This window comes from Aythya marila (assembly GCF_965140915.1).
Source record: "Aythya marila genome assembly, chromosome: 20".
In the NCBI taxonomy this organism is placed as follows: Eukaryota; Metazoa; Chordata; class Aves; order Anseriformes; family Anatidae; genus Aythya; species Aythya marila.
The window spans coordinates 11,094,720-11,107,108 of NC_139061.1; the positions used below are offsets into that span (position 1 = coordinate 11,094,720).

Sequence of the window (12,389 nt, forward strand, 5' to 3'; positions counted from 1 at the left end):
AGCTTGCTGTGTTAGGGGCGCCTTTCTGCTGCCCTGCACTGAAGAGGTGACATCCGTCACCTGCTCCTCTGCCCAGGCGCTGGAATAGGAACGCATCTGGCATCTCCTGCCTCTTCTCTCTCCTCCATACATCTCTGTCCTTAGCCGGATAAAAGCCACTGTGTTTGAAACCCAATGCACATTAAGTCTGGTGTGAAATCAAATTCAATTAGCTATTCTGCAATAATTCCTTTGCATAGAGGAGCTCTGTGAGAAAAGTTGGAGATAGTAGTGTTAGCCTCAGTCCAGTGGTGAAGTAGAGGTGAATGAAGCGACTGGAAGGTCACACAAGTTACTGCTGGGACTAAAACCTAAACCCAGATCTTAGGGTACCTTACACATAAAGCTGGACGTGCTGCATTAATCTCTCATCCCGTGGAACACATATTTTGAGGATTTCCAGGAGTGAATACCAGTGTCTTTCCCCTTGCAAATAGCCACTACGTGTGTGTTGCAGTCCGTCAGGTACTGATGTTACGCCAAGTCCTTGTGATGAGAAATGTCATGATGGAATAATTAAATATTGGAGCTTTAGGGGCAGTCGCTGTGGAAATGCCCTCCATGGCAGCTGCAATGTTTGTGAATAATTAAAGCTGTGCCTGCTATGCTTTTCACTAAATTTGCTTCATCAATATTTTATTGTTTTAAAGAAAGAAAAAAAAATACAGCGAAGGTGGGAAGGGAGCCTGTTTCCTAAGCAACAGCAATGCGCCGCTCTGCAGTTATTTTTAAAGGCAGGTTGCTTCATTTCAGATTTGGTACCAATTATTAGTGCGTTGCTTCAGGCATCCGGAAAGCTGCTTTTCTTCTTATATTTTCTTCATTTCTAATTGAAAGACAGAGCAAAACAGCAGCCGAGTTAAGAGTCTTTGTGATGGTTGCTAGACAGGATCTGGGGCTGTGCTGTGAACATCCCCGTGCTGTCATCGCTCTTTGTTCTTCCCGTGCCGCCCTGCCTGGCCTCGCACAACCTGTGGGCAGCCAAACGCGCCCGCCCCCGCTGCTGCTTCTGGATGAGGTGCACAGATGCTCCCCCTGCATCCGAGCAGGAGCAGCCGTGCTTGCAGGGATGGCGTCAGCGCTGGGCTCCCGCTTGTAAGGCTGCAGGCAGACAGGCAGCGCCTCTGCCACCTACGGACGGCCTGTGATTGCAGCAGATGTTTCCTGGTATAAGCTGATGCTGCGAGGGGCCAGGCAGGGATGTGCCCGTGGCTCCTGGCCTTTCTTTCGCGGAATAGTGCTGCTCTTTAGCTTTTGCACGTGGCAGGGGTGCAAAAGCAAAGCGGTGGTTGTCTTCTGAGGCAGCGCTTTGGCTTGGGCGGTACAGCCGTGTGGGAGCAGGGTCAGGCGTGCTGCTCAGGAGCCTCGTGAAATGCAATCTGAGTGCATTTCCTACGAGATGCAGAGCGGGGCTCTGCAGGAGCTGAGACCATTTGCGCTGTTGCTTTGTTGCCACACCAATTCCCAGTGGGTTTTTGGTTGTTGCTTCTCCTGGGCTACAATCTAAAATCCACAAACCATCAGTATTTAATTCTACTGGCTCTTCCACAGGCAAATCAGGGATTCCCATGGAAAGTTTACCTTCTGTCAGATTTATCCATTGCTGCTTAGCTTAAAGACATATCTGCCTCCAAAGCTGAAAGCAAAATAGTGTCATTGTTATCCCACAACGCATTTCCCAGGTGCTTTTCTAATGCTGTTTTCAGCACTTTAAGAGCAAATGGTAGTGTTTTCAGAACACACATTAGGTTAATTTGTGTAGTAGGGATGTGTTAGCAGGAAGCCAAGTAGAGATTTTTTTTTTTTTTTCCAGAGTTATAAGACACAAAATGTGAAGTTATTAATACCTCATAAATGCTTCTCTTATTTGTGTATTCATTCAGCAGGTAGTTGCTCAGTCTTGCAAAGTGAAGCAGTGGGGTAGCAGTGCTGAAAATCAAGGGGACATCTCTACTAATGCTGCTCATTACAGACACATCCTGTAGTCCTTCAGCTGCTGGAGCTTCTAGGCTAGCTACATGCAGGTGGTGTTTCCACATGCCATTTAGTCTTGCCTGGGACTTGGGTTAGTTTTCAGGGTTCATTTTCAGTAGAATCAGGAATTCTTCCACTGCCTGTAACTTACAAGGTGCTTATTGTTGCAGATGAGGTATATACTTGCATCATCTGATTTTGAGATCTAGTCTGTCTGTCTCTCTCTGCATCTCCCTGTTCTTTTGTCTCCACACCTGGCCTGTGGGTGGTAGCGGACGACAATCACCAAGCAGAAGACTGAAGGACAGGAGTACCCATGAATTTATCTCCTTCCCTTTCTTACAGGTGTTGTGGAAGCATGTCTCCTGCACATGCTGAAGCGCAGGGCTGCTGGCTTCCTGCGGACTGACAAGGTCGCTGCGCTGTTCACCAAAGTTGGCAAGACGTACGCGGTAGCAGGGGACATATGCAAGAAAGTGCAGGAACTGCAGCAGCAGGTGGAAAGCAGGTGAGGCTGATGTCTGTTGACCAGCAAAATTCCCGCAATGTGTATGCAGCCTGGAGAGGTTACGGACTTTTGTTGGTTCATGCAGAGAGTCTTTTATTAGCCAAATTTGTTGTAGCTTTGACTCTTTAGTGTCTGTATCTATAAGACAAATGTTTTTGTGTCATCAAGCTGATAGTTAGCAAAGAGACAGAGCTTGGGAACTGGGTCTTTGGTGTTTTGTGTGGTTTCTTGTAGTGTAGAGGATCGGGGTGTCCAGCCCACACAAAACAACAAAAGTTAATAATAACTGGTGATTTGACAGAGCGCTCACAGCCAGGGTTTGATGGACCAGTTTGGACTGTTAGTGGGACGGGATGTGGGTGGCAAGAGGAACTGATAGAACAGACTCCCTGGAAAAGCTGTTTTAACTGATAGAACAGACTTACTGGAAAAGCTGCTTTGGCACGCTTCTTGCCAAACCAGTAACAGATTTGATTTGTGGGTATCACAGCAGAAATGGTTGAGTTAATGGATACAAAGAACAGTAGGTGAAAGGATGAACTCGAGAAGACATGGACAGCAATGAGAGACTGACCGGAGGAGCGCATTTAGGCATGCGCTGGGCTTGGGCGCAACTGAATTTGTATTGGAGTCGAGGACTTGAGATTGCAGTGAGGTCTCCCCAGAGCCTTCTCCTCCAGGCTGAACATCCCCAGCTCTCTCAGCCTTTCTTCATAGGAGAGGTGCTCCAAAATCACAGCGCATGAGCCTGTGGGAAGAGTATTTTGTATTGTACACAGGACAGAAGCATTTTTTCTCCCGTTTGTAGACTGTTGTACAGTGGCACTGCTAAGCCTTAAGACGTATTTGTGGATTGGAGGAACTTTTTAGCCTTTTGATCAGCTTGCTGTAAAAATGGTTTTGTCAAGAGTGACTGCATGTTTGTGTTGCATTGAAGTCTTCAATAACTGACAGTTGTTTAAATTAGCACTTATATTTATGTGTAATTTTCTGGCTCTTATCTTTATTAGGCTTCTTCTAATTATCAGACCTCATGTACTCATGTAGTTTTTTAGCAAGTACATACCTGGTTTTGATATATTTATTATTTATGTGCCTTCTGATTTAGACTGGTGTTTTATTCAAGTTAGTTTTTTAAATATTGGGAAGAAGGGTATCAGTGATGTTGTCTATTTCTTGACTTGGGATTGTCACTGCACGTGTGTGTTGCCTTGCAGAGGTTTTGTCATGGCCTAATAGAAGAGTAGGGGCTGTGTAAATGCAAAGTACTATGGACTTCACCCAAAACAGTGCCCAACTATTGTTGCTCCATGGAAACTGCATTTCTACCACGTGAAGCTGTGCAGTAGCATGGCACAAAGCATAACACGTGGGATCTACAGAAAACAGTACCGCCCTGTTCCTGCAGCAGAACACTTCCTCACAGCGTGCCTGAGGCACAAGTGCCCCCTGGGCTGGCCTCAAATAGGTTTGCTGGGCAGCAGGTAACTCCACAGGAAGGGTGACAACCTCCTGCGTGGTTCAGAGGCCACCTTGCTGAGCAGTGCCCACGTTCTTGTTTACAGCCGAGCTTGGGAAGTGATTCTGCTTTGTATAACCAGCGTGCCATCCTGTCACTAAAAGACAGCATTGAACTCCCCATTTCTGCAGTGGGCCTGTTGCTACCTTATGCTGTCGGAACAAGCAGGGGGCTTGGCTGCAAGCAAGCTCCCAGCTGGCTTTGGATGCTCATTTGCTTTAGTTCTGGTTTCTCAGTTTGATGTTGCTTATCTCTTAGTTGTCTTGTTGTCATTCTGTAGGTGGTAAGAGAGAGGATCTCACTGCCAAGACACTAGCACAGACTGTGCTGTAGCTAGCTATACATGGTGCTTTACAGAGAATAAAAAGATGGGCCTGTGCCCAAGGACTGCCTGACAATTGTGTGGCAGGAGCTCCCTGCAACAGCTCTGCCTGTGTTAATCTCAAATCCTACTCCGTGCTCCTGATCTCAGTGGGAATATCTCATGCTGAAGCAGCTTTGTGCCCTCGTGGGCTCATGGGTAGCTTGAGCTTGAAGGTGCAAGAGAAAGCTAGGAGACAAGAATCTTTTTTACCATCCTCCATGTAGCTTTCCCAAATAAGTATGAAGCTTTATTTGATAAGAAGCAAATTTCTGTTCAAGTGCAATTTACTTTACGTTATAGTTTGCATTTTGTTGTGTTTTCATTCTTTTGGGGCCTGTGGTCTGCAAGAGATTTGCTGCCTGCTCATTTCAGCCTATAGTTTGTGGAAGTCTTGGAGGAGCTCAAATGTTGGGCTTTTTCTAAAGCTTCAATAGCAAGAAGATATTTTTGTTAGAGACGACTGACATACCCAATACAGGCCTGTCTGGGGGCTTTTTTTTAGAAGTTGTTTAGCATCTCTTGAATTAGTCCTTACAGACGTCTCAGATTGATAGCCCAGAACAGAAGCATCCTGAATCAGTAGTCAGAGCCGTGATTTTCAGAAAATCCCAGGTGAGGGACTGACTAAGACTCCACACCCCAGTAGTGGTGAGTGCTAACACCATAATATACACAGCTAGTATACAGGTATGCATTTGTCACATACATGGTGTGTATTCCAACAGCATTCTTTTCACTGGAAGGTTTCCAGTGAGGGGAAGAGAGTCTGAATTCTGACAAATTTTACTTTATCTCCTTTTGCAGGAAAAGTCAGCCAAATGGACAGGAACCCCTCAAGAGGCAGGGATCAACCACAAGTAAAACACCTGTACTGACACCTCAGGCCATCAAACACATATGGGTTCGGACAGCATTGATTGAGAAAGTGCTTGACAAGATTGTGCAGTATATTGTTGATAACTGCAGGTAAGGAAAGAATGAGAAGTACAGAGGTTTGTTAGACTGATGTGTTTAGGTGTCTTTTGATTTCATCAAAAGTCTTCTGCAAACTTCTTTGATACTAAATAGATCTGGTAGGGAGAAAACCAGTTACAAAATCGTTCAGTCATTTAGAAAAAAATCACTTGTTTTGATTCCTTGACAATGGTACAGACATACAAAAATGCTAACAGCCATACAGCTCTCCAGAAACCAGATAAAAAACTAACTTGCAATTTAGTAAAGGTGTTTTTTTATTTTTTTCTAAAGTTGGCAAAATATTAAACAATGCTAGCAGAAAGAATAATGCATTCAGAAGTATGTGAAGCCCTGATCCTTTCCACTCACTAAGGCACCTTTGGATTCAGTAGTTATTAGGTGCCCAAATTCTAATGGGACCTAGACCACAGTGACTTAGTGGAATATAAATGTATTCTAGTAGGTCAGGAATGCTTAATTTACTTACGTTTGTTTGAAAGTAACCCTTTGGAATTTTAGCATGTCAGGAAGAAGGGAAATGAGGTTAGAACAGGGGAAGTTAATGATGTAAAACCTTAGAATTGTGCAAAAAGGTTCTTTGAATCATATTTCCTTCTTCAAAAATTTGGGCTTTGTGTAAAGTGAAACTTCCCTTGGAAAACTAGAGCAGAGTATCAATGCTTTATGGATGTAATCCACAGGGACTCTTTAAGGGAAAAGAGAAGTCCTCTATTCTGTCATTTCCTACTGTCCAGCATTAGCTTTGGTTTCCCAAGAGGTGGTTCTGAACTCCCCTTTGTGCTTTCCCATTCTCCCATAAGTGATTAAGAAGAATTGTGGAGCACCCTGGGGACAATTTCCCATGAGAAGAGAAAGGTAGGAACCCCAAAGTTATATCTGGTCCCAGAAAAGTATATCTGCCCAGTTTGCAATTACCGTTACAGTTTGTTCACAGTGCTGCTCTTGTAAGTCTTTCTGCCCTAGGGGGACACATTCTTGGCTGTCCAACGCCTAAGGGTCTGAACAAGGGAGAGAGTTTAGGGCAGAGGAACTTAGTCTCACAGTTTTTTTGTTTGCATTATTGTTTTCTTTGTCATCAGCTTTATTTTCATGATCTAGCTGGCCATTAAAAAGAAAGAAAGTGGAAGAAAGGTCTTTCTGCTGTTCAAAGAAAACTGTTCCTCTGAGAACAATTTCAAGAGCCGTATGTAGAAGAAACTGAGAGGGTTGGCTGTGTCCCACAGACACAGTTACTGAAGGTATTTTGTATCCAGTGAGTCAGGATGTTTGCTGATACATGGATACAAGATTTTTTTTTTACTTCCACATAATTCACTTGATATGTGACAAGAGAATTAGGTCACACTTGTTTCATTGCCATGTATTGTAGGTGTTCCCTTACTGGCTTCTCCATTCATGCAGATGGGTTAAGGCCATGTCCTTAATTGTAGGTGTCTGATTTTGAGAACCTCACTCAGTGAATAAGGCTTGTTCTCATGCAATTTTGTGAAATAACTGCTCAAATGCTACGTGTTCTTCAGCTTCTCATTCTTGAGGAAGAGATGATTTAGAGTTTGAGCCCCATCTAGTGGAAGAGATGGCAGATAATGACATTTTGAGATATTTGGGTGTTTAGATTTGTTGACTTTTTTTTTTTTTTTTTTTTTTTTTTAAGTCAGCTTTGCCTGCTGTGATGGGAAGACTTTTGGGTCACTGCAAGAGCTACTATTTGTAGTTCATTGTTCCTGACAGTGTTTCAAGAACATTCCTTACAGATGAACAAGATGTTTTAAGAATGTGTGGATCTCTCGGTCTCTGTGGAAAACTGGCAAAATTGCTTGCAGAGAGTTGTTATTTGTCTCCATATTGCATTAGTGTCTAAAGCCTCAAATCAAATATACTGGGTAAACACATTTAGCAAAAGGCAAGCTCCTGCCTCTTGAGCTCAGTGTCAAAAATAGATGAGGCAGAAGGAGCATACTGAGAGGAAGTGACTTGCCTGAGATTATACAGCTGATGAGTGGCAGAATATGGATCAAGAGTAGGTATGGTGGTCCTCTTATTAAATATAGAAGCCTGGCGGGTAGGTTTATTGAACTGATTGTTCTAGGCTCCCTTTATGCTCCATGGAGATCTAGTCAATGTTACTGATAGAGTTTGGGAAATGATCTAATAATAAAGGAAGTGTCTAAAATAGGCCAAGTTAATTTCTTCATAGCTTTCTTGCAATATATTCTAATACACTTTAAGAATAGGTAGAATCATAGTATCATCTAGATTGGAAAGGACCTTCAAGATCACCAAGTCCAGCCATTAACTTTACCTACAGAGTGCCATCACTAAACTATGTCCTGTAGTGCCTCCATTTATGACGCACCATGTGGTAAAAGCCTCCTAACTACCTGCAAACCCAGCACAGCATTTCTTCTTTGGAGATTGGTACATGAGCCAGTCAGTCCCTATTAGAGCTTTCCGAGGAGGTGCATGCACCAGTGATTTCTAGGTATTCCTAGCAACTGCTTTTCCTCTACCTGTCTAGCTCAGGAAATGTATGGGTTTTGGATCCCTTTGGTCCCACTTCTGGTGGTTTTGGTAGCCAATTTTCTTATTGCCCATTATGTGAGAGAGTGTATTTGATAATCACAGCTAAATTCTGTTGCTGGAATACCTTTTGCATTAGAACTGAAACTAAAACCAAGCTTGGAAAGCACTACAGATATACAGTCTAGATTTAATTTTCAGCCTTGGTAAGGCTCTTAGAACTCCAAACTCTTAAATCTTCCCTTTTATGTAGATAATTTAGTTGTCTGAATTCACACTTCAAATGAGCATTTGGCTTGAGTTTTTATTATGTTTTAAGTATGACCTCGTATATGACAGCCATTATCTATTTTGCTTTCTTTGGCTTACTTTTTGTTAAGCAATAATGTAATATTTTTAAAGTTAATGGACTAATACTACTGGGAGACATAAGAGCTTTTAAAAATAACAGCCAGTGTTTTTAATTGGTCTCCAATCTTTTATTCCTAGTAAATATTATGAAAAAGAAGCTTTACTGGCAGATCCTGTTTGTGGCCCAATACTTGCTTCTCTTCTAGGTAAGTTCTTGCAAAGTTACTTCTTATTATGCTAAAGAAAACACACTGTTTCTTAAGCCATTTTATTTTATAACTGTTACAAAAGGTGATTTTTATCTCTAGCACATAGTTTGGCTAGCTGTAGTAGAGCAATAGAGGAGATGATGTTTTGTTGCCTCTGAGACCAGTCCTATTAATTATCAGTTAGATCAAAGAATAGAAAGAAAATGGTATTTTTGCAGCATGCTTGCTAGCAGCTTGGAATTGTTAATGCTGCTTTGGCAGGGTTGCGTCCTACAGAAATATTTTTTATGCAGCCCTAGATAATAGGATATGATATTACATGTACTGTCTGTATTATGTGCTGATCCTGTAGGATCAGTAAGTGATCATTAATATTCACCTGGCTTGAGAGGAAAATAATACTTTTGGTACTTGACTAGCAGGGTAAGACTACGTACGTGTGCAAACAGACTCAGTTTTCTTTCCTGGGCTATTTTTCTTAGTTGGACCATGTGCCCTGGAGTACACCAAGCTAAAAACAGCTGATCACTACTGGACAGACCCTTCAGCAGATGAACTTGTTCAGCGACACCGGATTCATGGAGTTCATGGTCGCCAAGACTCACCTTCAAAGCGCCCAGCGCTGGGAGTAGGTATTTACTATGCAGCTATTTCAGAGTTCCAGGGCATCAGAAGAGGAGTGGCCAGCAGGTGGAGGGAGGTGATTGTCCCCCTCTACTCTGCCCTTGTGAGGTCTCACCTGGAGTACTGCCTCCAGGTCTGGGGTCCCCACCACAAGAAGGATGTGGACATGTCAGAGTGAGTCCAGAGGAGGGCCACAAAGATGATCAAGGGGCTGGAGCACTTCTGTGAAGAAAGGCTGAGAGAGCTGGGGATGGAAGAGAAGGCTCTGGGGAGACCTCATTGCAGCTTAAAAATACTGAAGGGGGGCTTATAAAAAAGAGGGAGAGCAATATTTTGCTCGGGCAGATAATGACAGGACAAGGAGGAATGGTCTTAAACTGAAAGAGGGGAGATTTATATTAGATGTCAGGAGGAAATTCTTCACTCAGAGGGTGGTGAGGCACTGGCACAGGTTGCCCAGAGAAGTTGTGGATGCCCCATCCCTGGAGATGTTCAAAACCAGGTTGGATGAGACCCTGAGCAACCTGATCTAGTGGGTTCCACGGCAGGGGGGTTGGAACTAGATGATCTTCGAGGTCCCTTGCACAGCAAGCCATTCTATGATTCTTTATGTTGACAATAAGCAACCCCAGAAGAATGAGAAGAACCTTTTTTTTCTCTTCTGTAATGGAGCCTTTATAACAGGTTAAAAGTCCATTTGGACCCAAATATTTTGTCTGTTTAAAAAAGTTTGAGATCCAGGGCCAAATTCTGTGGCTTTTGATGTGTGATTTCATCAAGTAATTCACAAGAATTATGAGCTGCCTTGGCCTGGGGTGAGGAAGAGCCCAAATCGTTTCTCTGCAAGGTCTCTTGGCTCCAGAAGAAGTTGCATTCACCAGAGATTGGTCTGAATGGAATTGTGTTCCTGTTTTACTGGGCTGTCATTACAGTCATTCCCATGCTGCTTGATCTGCCTTGACTGTTTGTGTGTGTGTGTGTGTGTGCATGCTAGATCCGGAAACGGCATTCAAGTGGGAGCACATCAGAAGATCGCTTTGCTGCTTCAGCACGAGAGTATGTGGAGTCTTTGCACCAGAATTCCCGAACACACCTCCTGTATGGCAAAAACAACGTCTTAGTGCAGCCAGTAAGTACGCTGATACTTACAGAAACCTGTGTTATCTGGCCATCAGAGAAACAAAGTATATATAATGTAGTGATGTGTAGGGTGGGCCAAATTTCCCATTTTTCTCTTGTATTTTCACATGTGGTTGGGTATTATTCTTGTTACTGAATTTGTGAAACAGGCTTTGTCCTCGTTGCCAAAAAGTTTTAAATATCTTAATGTAACATTGAGAACAAGGTTGATAGTTCTTACTTTCAGGATCTTCATGTCTCTGAGGAGGGTACTTCAGTGCTCCATCACTATGTCATGCTAAATCTTGTAAGTTGTATTAATTTAAAAATAGGTTTCTTGAACTGAAGACTTAAGTGCACAGATGATGAAGTTGTGCAGGACCTGGAAGTGTGTTTAGGCCAGATAAAAATGGCCTGGAATGTTCTGACTATGGCCAAACCTACTGGGATGATGAGGTGTGCAACATTGAGGGGGCTGGAACTAAGATCTCAGAATTGTGAAGGGGTAGATAAACAGGAGAAGCAAAAAGCATGCATGCACTTGAATCACCTTCATTTTCTGTTTGTTGTTTCTGTGAACAGAAAGATGACTTGGAGGCAATTCCTGGGTATCTCTCCCTTCATCAGTCAGCAGATAGTTTGACATTAAAATGGACTCCAAATCAGCTGATGAATGGAACTCTCGGAGATTCAGAGCTGGAGAAAAGGTAGTCATTGAATTCAGGAAAAGATTGGAAGCATTCGTGGTGCTTATTTCTCATATACTTGGTAATAGGGCATAAGTGTAACAGAAGTGATTTAATCTAAGGGCTTCTGAATAACTCAGAGGTTGAGGTGTCAGGCAGCTTGAGTTCTGTTCCTGTTTTGCCACAGATTAAGTGACTTTTCCAAATGTCCTGTAGTACACTTTGTCTTAAAACAACAAAACAGGAAAGGAACAAATGTGTAGACAAGGCCCAGATACAGGCCCACAAGTGAGTTCAGATACATAACTACTGGAATGAATTGGGACCCTGCAGGGGGCCTCTGGATGGTAAAACTCAAAATTAAGTAACACATTAATCATCTAATGAACTTTTCAAAACTCGCTTAGGGTGGTTGTTAAAACAAACAAATAAATAAACAAAAACAACAAATTAATTGATTCCAGAGTATTTAGTCTAAAAAAGGGCCCTCTGGATTAGTGAGTGATACAGTAATATACATCACAAACAGGATGTTGTGAAGTATGAGTTGGATACAGGGCCTTTTCAAATGGAAAACAAAAGCCCACTTTTCCACATGCTCTGGAGAAGGGACTCAACACTACCTTCCATCATTTACAACTCTGGTACCTCCCTTCAGAGGGTCATAAATCACTTGACAAGCATTGCTAATTTCAACCTCAAAAGAGAGACCTGTAATGTCATTCTCTTTCGTTAGATCAGTTACTCATTTATTGTGGCATTCTGCTTCAGTGGAAGAGAATGCAAAGTCCTGAACCAGGCTATTATGCTTCCTCAGAGAATGTCTCCTTCAGTCCCAGAACAGTGGTCTCTAATGCTTAATCCACCCTGGGATTTTTATTTTTTAACTTCATATATATATATATTTCTAATAGAGCGTTATTGAAGTCCTGTGTCCTTGCTTTTAATGCTAAATTGTTGAGGTTGTTCTCAGAAGGGTTCAGAGCTGTTTCCAGTGTTTAATCTGTAAGCTTGAGCCCCAGTGGATTTACATGCTTCTGCTCAAAAATCCTGTGTGCAAGAAGACATAAGTGAATCTGTCTGTTGTGAAACCCAGCTACAAGACCACCATGAAGTCTGTCATAGGCATTTTAATCTCAGCTGGAACATTGTTCTAACCTGGGGGGGTGGAGGTGGGGGTGGGAAGAGCGAGGAAGGGGTGAGAAGAGGGAGGGAGATCATGAAAAGGCTGGTGTCAGATGTAGGTTTGGTGGAGAACTAATTCCTTTGCCTTTTACTTGACTATTAATGCACGTTAATCGGACAAATTTAAAAAACAGGTATTAACTTAGCAAAGTCTTTTTTTGGGGTGCTTGGAACCACAAGTACTCCTGAATGTAAAAAAAAAAAAAATGTCTCCTGCACTTTTTCCTTCCCTATTAGCGTTTACTGGGACTACGCATTAATAGTGCCACTCTGCCAGATCGTCTGCATTCACTGCCATCAACAACGTAAGCAT

General features: G+C 42.7%; 1 protein-coding gene across 6 annotated transcripts in view; it reads left to right on the plus strand.

The window, feature by feature from the left end:
- The window catches only part of SGSM2 (small G protein signaling modulator 2), a 49,663-nt gene that overhangs the window by 17,010 nt on the left and 20,264 nt on the right, over positions 1–12,389 (plus strand). For 5 of the 6 annotated variants that reach the window (XM_082776508.1, XM_082776510.1, XM_082776511.1 and 2 more), the window contains exons 3-9: positions 2,359–2,521; positions 5,209–5,370; positions 8,392–8,459; positions 8,945–9,090; positions 10,081–10,215; positions 10,788–10,912; positions 12,314–12,381. In XM_082776508.1, the coding sequence (XP_082632634.1) occupies positions 2,359–2,521; positions 5,209–5,370; positions 8,392–8,459; positions 8,945–9,090; positions 10,081–10,215; positions 10,788–10,912; positions 12,314–12,381 (867 nt within the window). The remainder of the gene's footprint in view (positions 1–2,358; positions 2,522–5,208; positions 5,371–8,391; positions 8,460–8,944; positions 9,091–10,080; positions 10,216–10,787; positions 10,913–12,313; positions 12,382–12,389) is intronic. The other variant, XM_082776513.1, reaches the window with a different exon arrangement.